This window comes from Narcine bancroftii, chromosome 5, assembly GCF_036971445.1.
Source record: "Narcine bancroftii isolate sNarBan1 chromosome 5, sNarBan1.hap1, whole genome shotgun sequence".
Taxonomy (NCBI): domain Eukaryota; kingdom Metazoa; phylum Chordata; class Chondrichthyes; order Torpediniformes; family Narcinidae; genus Narcine; species Narcine bancroftii.
In genome coordinates this window covers 242,795,495-242,816,613 of record NC_091473.1, presented here as the reverse complement: position 1 = coordinate 242,816,613, position 21,119 = coordinate 242,795,495, and the positions used below count along the sequence as shown (strand labels likewise).

At 41.2% G+C, this 21,119-nt stretch overlaps 1 protein-coding gene across 12 annotated transcripts in view; it reads right to left on the bottom strand.

Moving 5' to 3' along the window:
• The window catches only part of foxp4 (forkhead box P4), a 371,685-nt gene that overhangs the window by 92,203 nt on the left and 258,363 nt on the right, over positions 1-21,119 (bottom strand). For all 12 annotated transcript variants that reach the window (XR_011358475.1, XR_011358476.1, XM_069941845.1 and 9 more), the window contains 2 exons: positions 13,281-13,403; positions 11,314-11,421 (listed from right to left, as the gene is read on the bottom strand). Coding sequence is in view for 10 of the 12 variants with exons in the window: in XM_069941845.1 (XP_069797946.1) it covers positions 11,314-11,421; positions 13,281-13,403 (231 nt within the window). In the remaining 2 variants the exon portion in view is untranslated. The remainder of the gene's footprint in view (positions 1-11,313; positions 11,422-13,280; positions 13,404-21,119) is intronic.

Genomic DNA, 21,119 nt, shown 5'->3' with positions numbered 1-21,119 from the left:
GTGCAGGACAAACAATTCAAAAGAAGTGACATTGCTACTTTGACCCAGACCTCACCCATCCTACCTGCTACAACTCCCTACTGCCAGCTGCATCAATATTGTCCCCAACAGAACACAATCTTGCTGACAACCTTGCTCACCGATAAAACAACAGCGGCAGAGATATATTACTGGTGCCGTATCGAAGCAGCTATACTTTACACCATGCAAATTAGAGCATGTGCAAAGTTGAGGAGGGAGGGAAGGTTAACTGTTACAAAAACCAGGTCTTCCCAAAAGTCTATGTTGCAGTCATAAAGATTCTCTAAACATTTTGGAATATCTATGGTGAAATCTCCTTGGCTCTATTTGATGGTATTATAACTAATGCACTGATCCTGACTACAGAGGCAAATAACTCTTTGAAACAAAGAACCCAAGTGCATGTCCATAGAACTTGAGATGCCAATAACTGGCCAACGAAAAGTCTGTGCCATTTCTTGGTATAGGTTGAGGCTGAACGTAGAACATAGAAGGCAGCACTTAGCGCAATGTTAGCGACCTGGGTTTGAATCCAGTGCTGCCTGTAATGAGTTTGTATGTACTCCCAATGTCTGCATGGGTTTCTTCTGGGTGCTTTGATTTCCTTAAAAAAAAGTATGGAGGTTGTAGGGGTATCTGGGCAGCATATAGGCTAGTGGTCTGAAGGGTCAGTTATCGTGCTGTATGTCTAACCTATATATACCTATCAAAAAAAAAACCTGCCCTACCTCACAACCCTCTATTAATTCTCCATAGTTCTTGGCACTGTTCAGTTTTTTTTTTTCTGAAAGGCTTTCCATTGCTCTTGGAACAACCTCTCAGTATCAGAACTGGGCATTAGTTAAAGGTCAGTCAAGCTGCGGCAGGCGTAGGGCATGGCGTCTCCGTACATCTTATCCACACACCACTAGTTGCCACCTGATCGACTGTTTTTTTATGTTTCGGCATCATTCCTCATTCCCAGTCCTAATCCTTCCCATTTCATGGACAGCCCACCAGAACCCAAGGCTAGTAAAGGTAGAAAACCAACAACCTGGGGTTGAGTGCAAACATATTGAGCAAAGTGTAAGCCATGTCTCATTGGAGGACTCACACTTCCTGCTTAATAATGGTTCTGCTTTTAATTAGATATTTATTTCATTGTAGTCGTTTTAATTAAAGTGCCTCGTGATACTTCGACATTGTGAGCTTCTTTTTTTTAAACTCATGCTGAAACTGCACTTGGATTGTTTGAATGGACAGCCTAAAGGGAAATTTATTCCATATCTAACTGTGTAGTACTTATCCGGAAGTGTTTGATAGAAAAGTTTGGGGGAAGAAGCTCTTTTCTGTGTCTAACCTATCATATACCTGCCCTGGGAGCATTGGATAGCATGAAGCAGAGGGGGGCTGTACCCTGGGCTTTACTGTGCAACACTTGTCCTGGGACAAGTCATTCCTAAAGGTGTACTGTGGAAAGCATTCTGTCTGGTTGCATCGCACAGGACAGGACAGGAAAAAAAAACTCCAGGGATGTTAAGTTGGCCAGTGACATCAAGGACATCAGTCTTCACTCCACTGAGGACATATACAAGAGGTGATGACCTCAGAAAGTAGCCTCTATCCTCAAGGACCACCACCACCCAGGTTATGCCCTCTTCATTCTTCTTCTATCAGGAAGGAGGTATCAGAAGAAGACCCAGCGGCACATCAGATTTCTGAATGGACAATGAACCTCACTTTCTCCTATTTTTTTCCACTATCTATTTATTCTGAAATGTAATTTATAGCAGTATTTGCCCTGTGACGCTGCCACAAGGCAACAAAATTCTTGACATGTTCATGACAATAAATTCAGATTCGGAATGTTTGAATGGACAGTGCACCTGAGTGGCCCACATCTGCGTGATCCTTTCCCACTCTCACCAATCCACCTGCGTTTTTTCCCCCTTTGTTCATCTTTTCCATCTGTTCACTTGCACCAACTCACCACCCCCCCCATTTAATTACCCAGTCATTGCCCTCCCCCACCCAGTTTCACCTACCCTTGACCAACGCTCCTCTCACAACGCACACGCACATTTTGCAACCAGCGCACAAAGGGAATTAATGTGCACACAAAAAAGTTAATTAGCTAAGATAATGTGGTAATCAATAATTATATTTTACTGAAAATAATAATCTCTTAGCGAACTATTTCTGTAAACTAGTTAGTGCGAATGAGAATCAAAAGCTATCAATTGGATGGAAGTTTTATTAGTCTCGATAGAGGTTATAAAGAATAGGTAAGTACCAAAGACAGGAGAGAAAAAAAAACTGAGTGACTTAAATATGGATGATATTTCGTGCAGTTTTATGTCAAATAATTGCAAACCTACATAAACTGTGCTATGTGTGAATATTTTCACATTAAGTATCTGGATAGTTTGTCAACTAGTTTTGTAATTGAATGAATTTTGATTTATCTATTTCCAGCAACTTTATTAATAATAATAGTCTGTGAATTGATGGGTGTTAGTTATTAATTTACTTAGACACTGGATTACATAAAAATAAGAAATACTCATTGATGTTTTATTTAATGGAACAACAAACTAAACAAAGTTCTTCATAGAATAAAATCTGAACTAAATACGTTATTTTGTGGAATGCGATCATACTTGTACTATATTAAAACATGCCAATACAGTTTTATTCACCATGAGAGATAGACTGTGCAAAAATTCTCTCAAAACAATTTCAAGTTCACACTTCCACAAGCATTCAGTGCACACGCATTTTTGTCACAGGAAAAAAAATATTGTGCAACATATGATTAGAAGGAACAATGCACACATCCTGTTCCCCCCCCCCGCCCCTCCCCTTACTCTTTTTCTCAGATACCTTTTTACATACCTTGATGAAGGGTGCCTGAAACATGGGTTCTGTATTTTTACCCTCTGCTATATGAAGGACACTGTTTGACCTGCTGAGTTTCTCCAGCGTTGTGTCTTTTTACTCTGCCCCTCCACCACCTGCTTGCATAATTCCCCCATCTTAGCTACTTGCACCTATCTCCTACCAGCACCTGTCCCACCTCACCTCCATAGATTCTTTATCTTTGCCCTACACTTTTGATCCTGATATACAGGGTCTTGACCATAAACGTCAGCCTTCGCAGATGCTGTTTGACCCAATGGCTTCTTCCAGCAGCTTGCTCTCCCTCCAGATCCCACCAACTGCTGTCCCTTTTGTTTTCAGGTTTCTATCGTATTGAAGGATGTTCTTGTCCTGAGAGTGTTTGATTGGACAATGTCGATGCGGCTTCGCTCTTTCAGTAACCCATGCTATACTTGTTCTGGTAGGTGCTTAATGGGTCAGTATAGAGGGAGTTATACTTTACAGCCAAACCTATGTTTTTTCCATCCCATGAGTGTTTGATGGGCTAGTGTATATGAAGCTTCACTGTGTACTTAATCCATCCAAAACTTGCCCTGAAAATGTTTGATGCCAGGGTACCTGAAACTCAATAATATCCCTCACCTTGGGGCTCATAAAATTCACATGCAATAAAGTAAGTGGTTCTTTTTAAATCTGGCTACTTTAACTTATACTCTGCAACACCCATTTTTAATAACCACCAACTCTCCGAGGTAAATCAAAAGCTGTCAAAGACATCAGCATGAAATGGCAGCAGAGAACTCGTGCAGTATTAACTGATAAGGCCCAGAAATGTTACTGTGATAAAGGATGCTGCAGAGTTCAGTACTGGGAGGAATGATAAACACCTCTTTGATGTACTCAATGAAATATGGGCTGTATCACCCTGGCAGATGCGATCTTTAAAGCTGAAGAAGGAAATGGTTCTTGATCCAAATCTGCAATGTGGCCAAACTGCTTATAAACCAACACAGACAGGAATTCCCAGAAGAGGGAAAAGGGTCAAGGCCATTTCCTTGGAGGGTTTGTAATACATTTGAAGATGCTGGGTGTTCGCTGATGGGCTTCACTTCTTTAACACATTTTGTCTGTATTCTGTTTACATTAGATGCAGTTCAGTGACTAAAGCTAGCGGGGTAACAGGCTTGTCAGGTTGATTTATGAGCACATCAACCCAAGTTTCTGTGTATCGTACCAGACTGACAGCGGCAGTTCATTAAATCTGGGTCCTGAGTGACTCAGAACTTGGCGTCAGACCTGCTGTTTAAACATCAACTTTAACCCTCTGAAATACGCCACTCGTTTTTCAATTTTTTTCCTTCCTCTCCTAAAGCTACCGACTCTTGTGATAATTCCACAGGTGCCAGAAGGCTCCTTTCCAGTCACTTGAGTGGCTGATCTTCTTGTGAGAGCTTTGAGAATGAGCATCTGTAAGAATGAACCACTGGGATAAAGTTGAACAAGCATTCTGATTACTGGACTAGTTATCCAGGGATCGCAAGTTCATGACCAGGGGAGATCTTACAGCGTTTTGCAGCCAAAGAAGTACTTCTTGGAGTGAGGTCACAATGGTGGCAAATTGTTCACAGCAGTGCTTCATAAACACTAAACTGGTAACCTGCATTTTATAGGTCTTGGTTCAAAGATAAATTCTATCCCTGGAGAATTCCACTGCTTTTTCTTGAGAACAAAATCATACAGAGAGATCCTTTAGGTAAAGCTTGGTTTAACACGCAAAAGTAATGCCTCTGACAGCACAACATTCTCTCACGGCTGCACTAGCTTATGTGCTTTTGTCTCTGCAGTGGGCCTCATCTCACTTGAACTCAACAATCCCTCCCATGATTGCAACTGAGGCACTGAGGACAAGAGTAGGGATATCATGTTACAGCTGGTTTGCCGTGGCTGGGTTATTGTCCGCAGTTCTGATCACCACACTATAATTAAGCTAAAGAGGGTGCAGAAAAGATTTGCAAGGATGTTGACTAGATTTAGGGACTGGACTTATAGAAGAGATTGGATAAAATTGGACTTTATTCGCTGGAGTGGAGAAGGCTAAATGGTAACATAATAGAGGTATGTAAAATTTTGAGGCATAAGTAGGGTAGATGGCCAGTGTCTGTCTCCCATGATGGGGATATCTAAAATAAGATAAGAGGAGGGAGATTTAAGATCAAGATTCCTTTATGGCCATGTACTAAAATACAGAATGTACAGTAGTTCTCCCTTATCCTCAAGGGATATGCTCAGTGATGCCTGAAACCACGGATAGTGCCGAACTATATATATATATATATATATATGTATATACAGTAATATGGTCCACATCGTGGTGCACAACGCCCAATTTCACAGAATGTATCATGGACGTTAATTGGTGTACACCTCTACTATGTTTTTTCCTTACATACATACCTACGATAAAGTTTAATTTATAAATTAGGCACAATAAGAGATTTACAACAATATAATAATAAATAGATCAATTATAACAATATTCAAACAAGGTTACTTAAACACAAGCACTGCAATGCCGCAAGAGTCGATCTGATGACAGAGACGGCTACTAATTAACTAACGGGCAGGTAGTGTTTACAGCATGGACACGCTGGACAAAGCGACGGCATGAAATTTCATCACACTACTCAGAACAGCGCGCAATTTAAAACTTATGAATTATTTCTGGAATTTTCGATTTGATATTTTCAGATCACGGTTGACCATGGGTAACTGAAGCCGCAGAAATTGAAGCCATGGATAAGGGGAGAGAACCACTGTAATAATATACAAAATTCGTCAACTTTTGCCCTCCGTGAAGGCACACGAAGGGGTGCCACTAGCACAGCTCAGTCCCTCCAATAATACAATATAGCGAAACAAAAGAGAGTCCCTTCAGAGTCACTGAGTGTCCATAGATTCACCTCCAGCGCTCCCTCAGTCTATGCAGCTTCACGGCCTCCTGTTCAATCCATTGAGGAATCCATCCTCCTAGTTCTGAATCCCTGATACGATCAGGGAGTTTTCAGCATTTGAGGCCCCTTCTGGGACCCTTCTTGCCCTCGGCATCCTCTTGAATCCTGGTCCCATGACCTGGTTCCCATGAGCCAGTCTCCAGCAGTCTACAGCCTGTGTAGGTCCTTCAGTCACTGATCTTCATGCTAGACTGCTGCCAAGGTCACCTTCCCTGTTGGGCCACCTCCCAAGCTTTTCCTTCTCAGCAGAGGGGGTGTTCTCCTGTTCTGGTATCCTGTGCTGGTCTGGTTATTCTCAGGACCCGGCAACCCTTTGTGGTCGCTGCCAAACATGGATTCTGCCATCTTGGGTACAGATCTCTTTGGTTTTCAAAAAGTTTTAAAAAATAACATTGTCCCCTTTAGCAGGCTGCTTAAAGCCTCTGCGGGACCATTGCCATTACAATCAGCAGTAAGACGCCAAGGAGAAACACTGTGTCTCCGCTCCTGCTCTCCAGGGTCTGCACCAGTTGCAGTGCTGCCTTTATAGCAGTTCCAGCAGTCCAACACAGCCTGTACTGTGCAGTAATGTTCTATGTTTTTATGTTATTGTTCTGTGTTCAATGGTTAAATTTCACAACTGATTTCAAATACTTAGCAAATAGATCCCATTTCCCATGCTCTCTGTAGATAAAATTTCCAGATAGGATTGTTGACTACTGATCAGGACAGAATTCAATGCTGACGAACCTCCCACTCAACTCTTCATCTCAGGAGCACCATGGGAAATTGCAGTATCCAACTTCAGTCAGTAAAGAATAGGTCTGACACTTCAACATCACTTATTGGCTTATCACCATGCTAGCTAATATCTAAAACCTCATGTATCGATGGCCACAAAATTATATCATTCTATCCCATGGGCTATCCAATACCCCAGAAATAGTTCATAATGAGACCAAATTGAATGCAATTCATCTCAAGGAAAAAATTGTAGATATAGGTTACAGATGTGGTGATCTCTGGAATTTAGTTTGAGCTCCAAGGGATGAGAGTTTGAAAATAAAATATTTATCAGACTGCGATCATTGGTATGCAATCAATGCTGAAGCATTTTAGACATAAAGGACATCAAAGAATTAGGGGATAGGGCAGGAAAGTCGAGGAGAGGTAAGATATCTTACTGAATAACAGAGAAACCTCAATAGTCTGTCTTGTCTTTTCTGCTCCTATTTCCTACAATTTTAAAAAGATACCTTCAGTAATTTTCACTTTATACCATTGGAACAAAACTGAAAATAAATTGCAACAAAAAATCCCAAACCAGCCAGATATGAAACATCTGATGTGATATCAAAGCAACTGTTTAAATATTTGTGTGAAACCTAATGAAGATCTGATTCATTCCACTAAACCAGCACAGTGGTCCTTGAAAGCAAAGTCTGTTGCTCTTTGTAGAGCTTGTCCTCTTTTGCTTAAGTGAAGGGAGTTAATAGCAGGAAAGGAACAATTTAAATCCATTACAGTTTGTTTTGTGCTTATAATTGGCACAAGGGATAATCAGTGGATGTTGTATATTTGGGTTTACAGGAGATAACTGACAAAGAGCCACTAAAGGGTTTATGTAAGACAAGGACACATGGGATTGGGGCTAATATTTTATCATTGATTGCGGACAAGTTAATTGACAATAAAAAAAGAGAAGGAACAAATGGATCATTTTTGAAATGGTGAGAGCTGAACTAGGGAAATGTCTCAAAGATTGGTGCAGGTACTAACAATATCTCTATGAGGAAATTGTGTGCAATATGTTCAAGATTGCTCACGGTTCAACGTGAGATGTAGAGTAAGGTGCAAAAAGAATGTAAAGAAGTTGCAACACAGACAACTCTGATTGGAAGAATGGAATATAAAGGCATTCTAAAAATCCAAGGATCGTGCTATTCAAAAGCCATCATAATACATTAATTGCAGACCAAGCAGCAGGTACAGTAAGTAAAAGGAAAGCAAATGGCCACAGCTATTATTCGAATAATGCTGGAATATAAAGCTAACAATCTTGCTTCATTTATTCAGGGCCAGTTACGATTCCATCTGGAGTACCCAGTTGGTCTCCGTGCCAAAGGAAGGATTGTTTAAAAATGCATGCTGCCAGTCGATAGCATTGAATGTGTTCTATCTCTGAAATTCATTCCAATGAAGTCAAATGGGCAAAGCTACTATTTGGAGTGTGCAAGGCTACCATCTGGAGAATGAACTTCTAGTTGGGTATACTTGCCTTAGAGGATGGGCAATGAAAGTTCACCAGATTGATTCCTGTGTTGAGGATAGTTTTGTAGTAAGGCCAGAGTTTAGAAGATTAAGAAGTGACCTCATTGAAGCGGGCTGGACAAGCTGGGGAATCTAAAACTGGTCGTAGTCACATACAGCATTCAGAAAGTGCGATTGTTTTTCCCCCACTGCAGATAGTGAAGTTTCAGATCTCTACACCCCAGAGGGCTGTGAAAACTCAGCCATTCTGGACCGTTTGAATTATTTTCCGGCATTCAAGGAATCAAGGGATTTGAGTGGAAAAAGATTGGGCATGACATAAAAGTTTTATGAATGGCGGAGAGCTTGCGGCAAATTCATTCTATTTCTTTTCTTCCGAATACACGCTTGGAATCAATTATCAGCAAGTCCATTCAAAAGCAAAGATGCTGGAAAGCAGAAATAAAAACAAAAAGCACTGGAAATACTCAGCAGAACAAGGAACATCCGTGGAGATAAAAACAGAGATAATGCTTCATTTTTAGTGTTTAAAGGAGTTTTGTGTTGTCTTGCCCCAATTAAAGCTGGACAGATACGATGATTCAGTTCACCCTGGCTTCCAACAATGTTGGAAAGAAAACATGATAACTTCTGACATGGGGTTGGATTCCAATTCTGCAACCCTAAAATCCATTTATATCCTAACCTCCTTGGCATACCTAGAATTTCAATAGAAATTGGAAACTCTAAAGATCTTGATGATGACCATCAGAAATAGCAAGACACATTGTCCTCATTAATGGTCCATTTTTCTTTGCCCACATCCAGGTTTATATGAACTGTGAGCTGTAAACATTCCGATCACATCTCCCAGGGGTGAACTAGTGTGTGCTTAGAAATACACTCATCTCAAGCCATGGATCTACACCAGATGGCAAGTGCAGAGATGTTGTGCTGACGATGGGCTCGATGAATGGGAATACTTCTGCAATCTGGAAGCCTTTACACCTTTAAACAGACAGGTGTAAACACAAAAATAGGACAATGAGGGTCATGGACCAGACTCAGGGAAATCTTTGAATAGTTATTCATCTTGCTCATGAACGCAGGACTCCTCTTCCATAAAATATTTTGAACCTTTTTCTAATTTTGGCTTTCCAAATTCTGCTCTCATCATTGAAATTTTCAGCCACATGCATCAAACATTCCTAGGTCAGTTACAATGTGAGTTGAAACCTTCGTAGGTCAATTACAATATGGATTGAAAACTGGAAAAACCTTACTTCACCCTGTCCCATCAAACCATCCCAGATCAAAAGTGCAAAAGTTAGATACAGCGTAATGCTTCCTCTACAATATGTTGCAATCCAATCCTCACAAAAGACTCCTTATCTTAAAGAATTCTCACCCACAATTCTTTAATTTTTTTAACACTGAGACACAGTTAACTCTCAGAAGATGTAACTTGATAAGAAATGGTCATTTATTATGGGCTTAACATCTGGTTGAGGGAAAGACCCAATACTACAGTGGGTTTATTCAGTCCAGACAGGACACTGGTTCATGAATGAATGTCAAAAGGGATTGTTCGGTGGGAGGCCATTTGGCCCATCAATCCATGCATTCCAGTTCATGACAACACACTGGTTAAAATATGTTACTCATATCACCACCACTGTTCTTTGCTAACAACCTTTCTTCAACTGCCAATAATTAGTCAAAGGGCCAAATCACCTCCTTTTGGCCCATTATTCTACCATTTTTATTTCTTAATGGTAATGAGCCAAAATGACTGTTGGCTGAATGGAAAGTGCCTTCTTTGAGCCCTACTTTAGACATTAGACAGACCTACATCCATGAGTCCGTGCTGCCCAATTTATACCCAATTAATCTACACCCTTGGTACATTTCAAATGGTGGTAGGAAACTGACCGAGGAATGTTTGATACATGTAGCTGCATAAAATGTCAACAGATTTGGAGTCACCACTATGAAAATGGTGGCAGACTCAGGGAGAATATACAGACAGCATGGATTCGAATCCCAGTCCCAATGGCTGGTGCTGTAAAGGCATTGTGGTAACCGCTATGCCAACCCAATTTAAGCAATGCTGCTGGTAAATGTCACCAATAAAGGAAAGGGAGATCCTAGTGATGATCCTCACTATTGGCCTCCACTCTGATGCCCTGCAGCTACTGTACCTCACTATGATGCAGTCAGGAAGGACCGTCTCAATGGTGCTCCGGTAAAATGTTGTCAAGATGGAGGCCGGTAACCTTGCCCTGCTCAACCTAACTGCCAACAGTTAGACCTCACTTATTCTATCAAAACCATGTTTAATTTTGAACTTGTTTGTCAAACCATCTCTTAATCTTTGATGCAGCAGAAAGAACAATCCTAGCTTCTCAAATCTCCTCACACAACTGAGGGATCTGCTGGTACTATTCTGCTCTTTCTCCATTGCCCTGGCATCCTTCCAGAAGTATGGTCCCCACAAGTTAAGCCTCCAACTGTGACTCAATCACCATTCATAGAAGTTTACCATAATGACGATCTCATCTTTGTAAGTCTCCGATTTTGAATCAATGAATGAGCGATGCATTATACTTTTGCTCAGTTGGACCAGGGCTTTGCATTTCAAGATCCGTGACCTCTATGTGTTCACTGGTGTGCAATCGTTACACCCCGTTAAAAGAATAGCTTCTGTTCCACCTTTCAGAAAATGGCTCAAGGTCCAAAACAACATCTATTATTCACTAAGCTGAGCTTGATCTTTCATCACTGGAACTGGGGCAAAGCTTTAAGGGGGCAACAGCAAAGCTTAACAACCTGGAAAGAAAAGAAAAATCCATTTTTCTGGCATGAAAGCATGAGAGAATGTGTGTGTTTTATATGAGAGAGAGTGTGTGTGTGTTCGCTTTCCATCGATATGAATTGTACCAAAAATATTGGTTGCAACGCCGCCGCAAAACAATGCATTTTGTGACATGTTCATGACAATACATTCTCATTCTGCCAACAGGGTTGTGAGATGTTGCTACAATCAAATGGTCGTCTAGTTCCATCTGCTTTCACACACTGTAACGGGTGAAGAAAGCGCCCGTGCTTTGAACTGAAATGGAAAGAAAGTTTGGCTTAAATGGTTACCTTCCTAGCTGGTTCCATCAACCAACAGTTTCCAGGATCAGCTTACCTCTTTTGGCTGTTTAACACTTTGTTGTTGTTGTTGTTGTTGTTGTTGTTGTTGAGTTATCAGCTGGAGGTGTAACTGTTCCTGTTGCTTCTTATAATACTCCTGGAGCTGTTAAGCAGTGGAAGGCAATGAGGTGGTGGTGGTGGAGAAGGGTGGGGGATGGGTGGTGGAGGGGGGGGGAAAGGGGGGGGGGTTGGGATAAAAGACAGAAAACACAAAGGATCTCAGTCAGGGTAAAAAAAATCACTACAGATGAAGCAATCAGAAAATTAATATCAGAACAAAAGCCAGCTTACATTGCAAACTTCACTGCTATTCTGCGTTAGACAACACCAATTAAATTCTTGGTGGAAAGTTAATTATCTGTCAATGCAATCCTGCAGGGTCTGTGGGATCATTGTGTGCTGGTGACACGTAGATGAGGAGCCTGTAAAATACTGCTTGGGATGACTGCTAGGTTTAGAAGGATCCAAGAAATATATTAATTTAGATTGGTGACTCGCTTAAAGTGAAAGGAACTGATTATAGCAAGTACAGGGCAGTCCGTGTCCATCACTCCTGCCTGAATTAACTCTTCTCATTTTGATTCCTTGTCTACTTCCAAGAAGCCTACTTGCTGAACAGGAGGAGGCCATTCAGCCCTTTGAGTCAGTTCTGACGTTAAGTTAGATGAAGGTGGCTGCACATCTTAACTCCAACTACTTGGCTCCATTTCATACTCTTTAATATCATGTGGCTGAAGAACAGGGAACCAGTGAAATAGAAGCAGGAGTAGGCCATCTGGCACATTGAGCCTGCTCCTCCATTCAATGTCTCGTCAGGCACGTGGCTCCACTTACCACTTACCTGAGAAAATCTAACAAGAACAGTTAGGAAATCTTCACCTAACCACAACCTCGGCATTTTTTTGGAATTAAAAAATGCTTCCTCACCTCACCCCTAAATGGCCCTGGTCCAAATCTCTTACTTTACCCACACCATCCCTCTATTTTGCATTTGAGAAGAAATATTTTACACTGTCCTAATGAAAACATTTAAGATACAAAAGCCCACTCTGTGCATCCTGTCCTCATAACTTACCTCGTTTTTAGCCCTGCTACATTGCTTTGGAAGATTGCCAGCACATTTTTTCTCACTCAAAACATTCCTTGTCCTCAGATGCCCTTTTCACTCTGATATACGGTAATCTCCCACTTCTCCTCCTTCTCCAGGGTTAGACCTGCAATTAGCTGAGATTGCTTCAATTATAGTTTGAATCCAGGTTTTCTGGCCCACCTTCGCTTTTTCCGCATCGGTGACAGGGATCTCTCAGTGGCCAGTCATTGAAATTATATGCACCTCTCCCATGCTGACATGTCTGTCATGTACAGTAAAAACGACGCCACCCGTAAATCGGAGGAGCAACATCCATGGTAATTTTTCGTCTGGGCACTCTCCAACTGCGCGGCATTAACATCGACTTCTCTGGTTTCTGCTAGCCCAATTCCTATTCTCCCTCACTTCCCCATCCCTCTGTCTTCTTTCTTCCAGCTCTCCACCCCTTTTCTTTTCCATTCACAGAGCCATTCCCCCCCTGCCCTTATTTGATGGTGTGGCCCTCCCTCCCTCATACACCTGTTACCTCCTGCCTGTGGGACTTTGCCGTGCCACTCCCCCACATTTTGCTCATACATTGATGAAGAGCTCAAGCCTGACATGTAAGTTATGCATCATTATCTTTGCTGAATAAGTTTGATCTGCTGAGTTTCTAAGCCATCATTACATTCACTGAAGTCTGATCTGGGATGATCATTCTCAAATTGGAGTCATGTCTTATCAATCAGAATAATCTCACTTACCAGTGATGTCCCTGATGGAGCCAGAGTATTGATTGGTGCCAAAGAAAGAACACAGCATTGTGTAGTGTCTGTGCCACAGGGTCTGTCTTGCATAGATCTCCCCTGCATAATGTGGGGCCTACAGCTTACCTGCTGTAACATGACTGCCTGTTGCTGTTGCAGTAATGCCTGCAGCTGGGGTGGAGACAGGATCTGCTGCATCTGCTGTGGAGTGATCACCTGTGGATTCATCATGGCCACTGACACAGGCACCTGCAACCAGACAAAGAACCATTTGCATTTAATAGAGCTCTGAGCCGTGAGAGGTTGAGAGGAAGGAAGGAAGGAAGTGTGCCTATTGGTGAGAAGGTCAGTAAACAGAGGACATCAATTTAAGGCAAATCCCTGGAGATGGTGAAGATATTTTTTTATACAACATACAAAGAGTATGGGAAGCAGCTCTTTCTTGAGGGAATAGGATGTTTGAAAGAGGAAATTATATTAAGAGATATGGCAGAAGTGCTTTAGTATTTCAGGAGCGCAAGGAGTTTGAGGAGACTCTCAAAACCTTCCACAGGTGTACCACGGAGAGCATTCAGGCTGGTGCTTCACTGTCAGCTACAGAGGTGCCAATGCTCAGGACAAGAAAAAAAAAGCTCCAGATATTTGTTAACTGCGACATCACAGGCACCTTCACTCCATCGAGGACATCTACAAGAGATAGTGTCTTCAGAAAGCAGACTCTATCATGAAGGACCCACAGCACCCAGGCCATGCTACCATTGGGAAAAAGATCCAGGAGCCTGAAGACGAGTAGCCAGCGGCACAAGGACAGCTTCTTCCCCGCTGCCGTCAGATTCCTGAATGAACAATGAACCGTAGACACTGCCTCACTTTGACTTTTTTCTTTATCTTGTACTATTTTTATTTATAATTGTAAGGTGGTTCATATAAATCTTTAAATTGTGTTGCTGCAAAACAACGAATTTCAGGCAAGGAAAAAAAAAGTAGATTGACAGGTCACAAAGAGATACATCCAAAGTTCAAGAAGAATGATAAACTTGCAATGGAGAGAGTTTAATGTTGGTTTGTTCAGTGGATTCCTGGGAAGGGAACATTGTGCTATGCTCTCTAGAGATTAAAAAACAAGAAGTAATTTCATTAAAATATGCAAACAAAATATGCAAAATTCTTCTGGAGTTTCCAAGGATAAGAGTATTATAAGATGCAAGAGCAGAATTAAGCCAATTGTTCCATAATGTCTGCTCTACCATTCAAACCATGGCTTTTGTACCTTCTCTCTCAACCCATTCTCCTGCCTTCACCCTATAATCTTTGTCACCCTTATAATTAAGAACCTATCAGCCCCTGCTTTAAATGTACCCAATGGCTTGACCTCTATAGCCATTTGTGGTAACAAATTGCATAGATTTTCCACCCTCTGGCTGAAGCCATTTCTCCTCCTCTGTGCTTTCAAGGAAACTGAGGCTATGACCTGTTTCTAGACTCTCCTGGGGAAAATGCAGGGAAGAGAGTTGTCCAGATATTGTGTAAAGCAGAGTTGAGGTAACATATTAGTAAAAATATAGAAACCAGAAAGAACATTGCAGTGTTGGAGGGACAGCTTTGAAAGGGCACTGCATTGTCAAAAGCAAAACAATGACAGGATATCGCACTATTACATGGGTACTACAGATGCCATAACCCTATTTTGAAGACAAGCATGAGAATTATTCCCTTTCTCCTATCCACTCTTTATCCTTCAACCACCATAATTAGATGGATTCTGTAGTCAATATTATACTTCCACTGAACAATAGTGCCACACTTCAAAATGTACTTCAGTGGCTGAAGAATACTTTGGCAGCCCTGGGATTGCGAAAACACGATTTAAATACAAGCCTCTCTTCCCTTTTTAAATAAGATAGAAATCCTAAACAAGATGAAATGGCTTAGAACAACTGTCCCCAGAGAGAGATGGGGATTTATGCCAGAATTTTGAGTGAGACCAAGGAAGATAGATTTCTGAGACACTGATAATCATAGTGAAACTTTAATGAATCCTGGGAAGATACAAGAAAATTGGATGCGTTCCCATTTGGTGCCTGAAGTACTAGAATTTAAAAAGCAGGCCCAAGCAATTGTAAAATATTGGGATTGATCACTATAAATAATCTGAGGTTTATTTGTACTGTGATTATGGAGGAAACAATTTCAAATGGGAAGATCCTGACTCACCATAATGGAAATGATCAGCTACTCCATCATTGAGACTCTTTTCCTAAAGTTCTAAAATGATGTTGATAACATATTCTACATCCAAAGATTCCTCATTAAGTCTAAATCCAGAACATCGAACAGAAGCAGGCCCTTTAGCCCACATGTCCTTGTCAAATGTGATGCCAAAATCAAACTAAAACTCTGCTGTTTGTCTTTGATAGATATTGCTCCGTCCCTTTCATAGTCACGTGTACATCTAGAAGCCTCCTGTGTTCTGAATTCCTGAATTCAGGAGGCTTCTTGAATCCTGAATAATCAATGAACCAAAGACACTGCCTTACTTTTCGTGCACTATTATTCTATTTTTTAAAAAAAATATCGTAATGTTGTAAGATGGTTCTAATACACAAATGTTTGCACTATAACGCTGCCGCGAAACAACAAACTTCATGACTTGTTCATGACAATAATGGTACTGATTCTAATTCTTTTAAATGCTGTTGTATCTGTTTCCATCACTACTCCTGGCGTCTCACTTCAGGCATCTGCCACATTCTGTGTAAAAAAAAATTACCTCCACGTATCTTTCTTAAGCTTAACTCTCCACACCTAAACATGTGCCCTCTGATGTGTTGGCACTTTTACCCTGCGGAAAAAAAATATTGTCTGTCCACTCTATCAATGCATTTTATCCTTTTGTACACCTCTATCAGGCTGCCCATCAAACTCTAGAAGGCTGAGTAGAGGGTTAATGGTTGGATACTTGAGTCAGGGTGAACAGAAGGACTTTGGCATCCAAATCCATACATCCCTCAAGGTTGCCGCACAAGTTGATAGGATAGTTAAGAAGGCCGATGGGTTGCTGGACTTCATTAATAGGGGGATTGAATTAAAGAGTCAAGAAGTCATGTTGCAACTCTACAAATCTCTGCTGAGACTACACTGTGTTCCATTCTGGTCACATCGTTTTAAGAAGTATGTGGAAGCTATAGAGAGGGTGCAGAGGAGATTTACCAGGATGTTGCCTGGATTGAAAAACAAGTCTTATGAGGCAAGGCTAGCAGAGCTAGGAGTTTTCTTTTTGGATCATAGAAGGTTGAAAGAAGACTTAATAGAGGTCTACAAGATTATGAGAGAGATAGATAGGGAGGAAAGCTAATGCCTTTTTCCCAGGGCAGGAACAGTAAACACCAGAGGACATATGTATAAAGTGAAGGGAGGGAAGTTTAGAGGAGACATCTGGAGTAAGTTTTTTTTTAACTCAGAGAGATGTGGGTGACTGGAATGCCTTGCCAGTAATGGTGGTGGAGGCTAAAACATTAGGGGCTTTTAAGAGATTCTCAAAGGGGCACATGGATGGAAAAAAAAAGTAGAGGTTACAGGGTAGGAAGGGTTTAGTACATTTTTTAAGAATATATGGGTCAGCACAACATTGAGGGCCAAAGGGCCTGTACTATTCTATGTTCTATGTTCCCAAACTACCCAAGTTTGTCCCATGTCTCCCCATAACTCACATTTGGGTGGCATGATGCTATTTTAGTCCCAGAGACTCTGGTTCAAATCTGGCACTGTCTACCCATGTTTCCATGGGTTTTCTCCAGGTTCTCCAGTTTCCTCCCATACGGGGTTAGTAGGTTAATTGGTGTACGTGGGATGGTGCAGGCTCATGAACCAGAAGGGCCTGTTAATAGGCTGTATCTCTAAAACATTCTGGTGAGGAACCCTTCTGTACCCTTTCCAAAGCCCTCACATGGGCATGAGTTGCACAGTGTGGCGTGTGGGGATTTGTGGTAAATCTTAGAAATTGATATGAATTTGGCTGGAGCAATCTGCATTTGGTTGCATTAAAATTAAAGTACTATTTTCATAATTCTCTCTATGTTTTGTCCAAACCATTTTGTACTCTCTAGCATATATCTCCCAATTTCACTGTCTGTTCTAGTTTGGCTGAATTGAATGGCATGAATTGGAAACAACAGCGCTTCCAGGAGCCCGTTCTAAGGGTTATGCTACAAATCGAGTGGTGTGTCAATGAAGTGGGAAAGGACACTGAAGCTTGATTATGGAAGCGCTGTTGTTTCTAATTCATGCCATTCAATTCAACCAAACTAGAACAGACAGTGAAATTGGGAGATATATGCGAGAGAGTACAAAATGGTTTGGACAAAACATAGAGAGAATTATGAAAATAGTACTTTAATTTTAATGCAACCAAATGCAGATTGCTCCAGTTGAGGACATAGAGGTTTTGACAAACATTTCCAGGAATGTCATCAGCATGGTTTAAAGTTGAAACATTTGACAGTTTGTTACAAAGGCCCTAGCCCCTCAGAGTGGTGTAAGGACTATGGTCATCCACTGCAGAGTCTTTATGCTGGCATTCATTTAGGAACATCTCTTTGTGCTGAAAAATCAACAGGTTCAAGTGCATCTTTCACCAAGTTGAGGATCATCCAGCAGCAATCAATGTTTGTCTCAACACGCACTTCTGGTGAGGGTCCACCAAGAACAGTCCTGCATTTTTCATGAATCTTGACAAAGACTGCTTGAAATTTGATGGGGTTTTTTTCTTGTATATTTCAAAAATATACTTTGTTCATCATGTAGGCTGCAGTATCATTTGGAGAAGTCAGTTCAATCATTAAAACATGAGTTTAATGCAAGCTCTTACAATGCATCAGCACCACCCATGTTTTCTCTCCGCAGTGCATTTGACAGGCTGTTGCACAGGGTCCAGTCCCTCAGCGGCTATAGGACCTTAGACTGCTCTCCTTCCCAACGAGTACTTGCAGTGGCTGCACCAAGCTTCAGTACATCCCTCAGCACATACTCCTGCAACTGTCTGTCGGCAGCATTTACTTACGAATCACTCCTTACCCCAGAGGTTCAGCATCTTATTGGCATGCCAAAATGCATTTTTCACTGAGGTGATAATTTGACAGTGGCCTGCTCACAAACCTAAAACCAAAGGTGCCTGTCCAAAACAGAAAAATAACCATGACACCAACTTTACGTTGAATTGATCACAAACAGTCCATTCAAGCCAGTGAGAATCACGATGTCAGGACAAGACATGGAAGCGGGAGATCAAAATGAGACAAAGGATTAATCCTTTCTAAAAATTCTATCATCGTCAGTATAACGTTTGCTCAATATTACTTGTTTATTGAGTTGGCAGTGAAGCACGGGGAATTGTCTCAAAGTCTGTACTTTAATTCCTTTTAATGGGCAGAATTGACTAGTGTCAGACATAACAACCAGTATCTTAGTACAAGTTGCATTAAAATGTAATTTCCACATTCCCTCACTGACACATTCCACATCTGCCTGAAACTGGTTAATACAAATTATATTAAAAAATTTAAATTGCTAATCAAAATCCATCAGCTTCTAATTGGTTTTCAATTAAGTTTAGCAATCCTACTAATTAAATCTTCACAGCTGTGACCCACTAATAGCACCTGACATCACTTCCTGTTCAAGACAGGTCATTAAGAGTGGGGTTTTTTTTAGGCCAGTATTACGGCAATGTCAATCCAATGGTATTACATGACCCTTCAGTTCTACACCTGACTGGCGGATCTGACGGTGTGGCCAGTGAGTGGGCTATTTGAGTTTCAGAGACCAAGTGTAGCTCATTTGGAAAAATATACTTATAGCTTCAAGTCTCATCACAGATTTGAAGTCAAATATCTCAGTCGACATTCTGATGCAGTATTGAGGAGACTTTAAACCAGCTTCATTTGGGAAATGGGAATACTGCTTCCTCTCACCAGTGGGATCAAATCTGGTCATCATTTATGAGGTGACTAGGATTCTGTGTTGTTGAACATTGCTAACATATCATTTGTGCCCTCCTGCTGCACCATGGTAGTCACCCATCCCAGCTTCCATTTCATTGGTAAATCCAAAGCAGATCAGATCTAGAGTGAACCAATGCACAGGTCTCCAGAGAAAGTGTTGGGTTTGCTGGGAGTTGGGGGGGGGGGTGCGGAATGTACCAATTCAGACCAAATCCTAATGGCTACTTTGTGTGTGGTTGAATCATGGTGGGTGGAGAGAATAGTTATGCAAACATCAGGTTTTAATCCTTGTCATTGCAAAGGACTGTCGTGGTTACATTGTTCAGGAATGTTCCATTGAATCTGTCTTTGCTGCATCACTTGTCTCTGATTGAAAAAAATACCTTTGATCACAGTCAATTAGGCAGTGGTTTCTACAGAATGTCCCCAGGCCTGTGGAGAAGGAGACAGGTAATCCTGTCAGATACTTTCTCAAGTAGATGTTACACTCATTTGGCAGATTGCCACGTCTCCAGAATTCTCAAGCCAGCATCAAGATCTCATGCAACTCGTAGTCAGGTGGGTCTTCCCCATCAGATCCTTTATGTAGACCAGTGGTTTTCAAACTTTTTTTCCCCACTCACATACCACCTTCAGTAATCTCTATGGCATCGGCACTCTGTGATTAGTAAGAGATTACTGAAGGTGGTATGTGAATGGAAAGAAAAAAGTTTGAAAACCACTGTTTTAATTGTACCTAATGTGCACGGTTTCATAACTCCAAAGGAAATGGGGCAAAGACAATTTTTCTCAAGAAAAATATTTTAGTAACAATTGGGACTAGAGCAGTGATTCTCAACCTTTCTCATTCACAGACCACCTTAAGTAATCCCTTAACAATCACAGAACACCTATGGCATAGGGATTACTTAAGGTGGTATGTGAGTGGAAGAAAAAGTTTGTAAAGCCACTGATGTAGACCGAAGTCTCTACCACATACTGCCTTCAAAGTGACTGACAAGTGGGTGAAATTATCACCACCTCCTTCTAGAGGGTGCATACGCCAAGAATATCTGGAAAGGGATGTGTGGTCATTTTTGAGGTTAATCCCAAGTGAATGCATCAAACTGTACATTCCAGGCTATTCTGAAAAAAAAACATACTGATAAACATTAACTGCTGCTGGAAGATCATCAACTCAGTGAAATAGATACTTCAAGTCTTCCCAAAATCTATTGGTCTTCCAGGGTAAGGGGTTGTTTGCAACAGAATCTTGTAGACTGGCTTGTTTACCCAACCAAGGTATAAAGGGAAAATAAGCCACAATGCAATTTCCCCTGCTTCTGGATGTAAAGGAGCTGAGATAAATGTAGACACCTCTCAAATGGTTCAAATAGACTATTGATGCATGTTGAGATAACAACAATTATTAGCAAATGTGATTATATTTTCAGCACAGTGAAAAGAATGCAATATCCTATTTTATTTAACAGAATTTATTATGACTGATGTATGTTTGGAAAATAAGTTGCTGGTACTTGTTTAATTTTACAGGAATGATAGGGGTATAAGAGAAGTATTGACAGCAGGCACTTGGGTCAAAACCTATGTCATAATTTTCTATTATAAGCCTCAGGAAACAGACAACTGACAACTGGTGCATCTGATGCTTTGCACTCTACACCACCCAGAAGGTGGTGGAAATTATGTTTGGAGGAGCCAATGGCCAAGCAAAATCTGAAGCTGGAAATGTGGACTCGGTGGTCTCTTAATTGCAGGAAGGAGCTTTGTCATCAAGTGTAGGGTGCTTTTGATGTTGCTGTTGAGAGCAGAAAGGGTGTGGCCAGCAACTGAGAAGTCTTCTCCTTTAAACCTGTGGGGGGCTCTGGAGAACCAAAGATGATTGTGGCCATTGAGATGTGATGTACAAGTATACAGTGAAAGGGAGGGGAAAATGTTCCCAACATGGAACACATCTTGGTGGCCA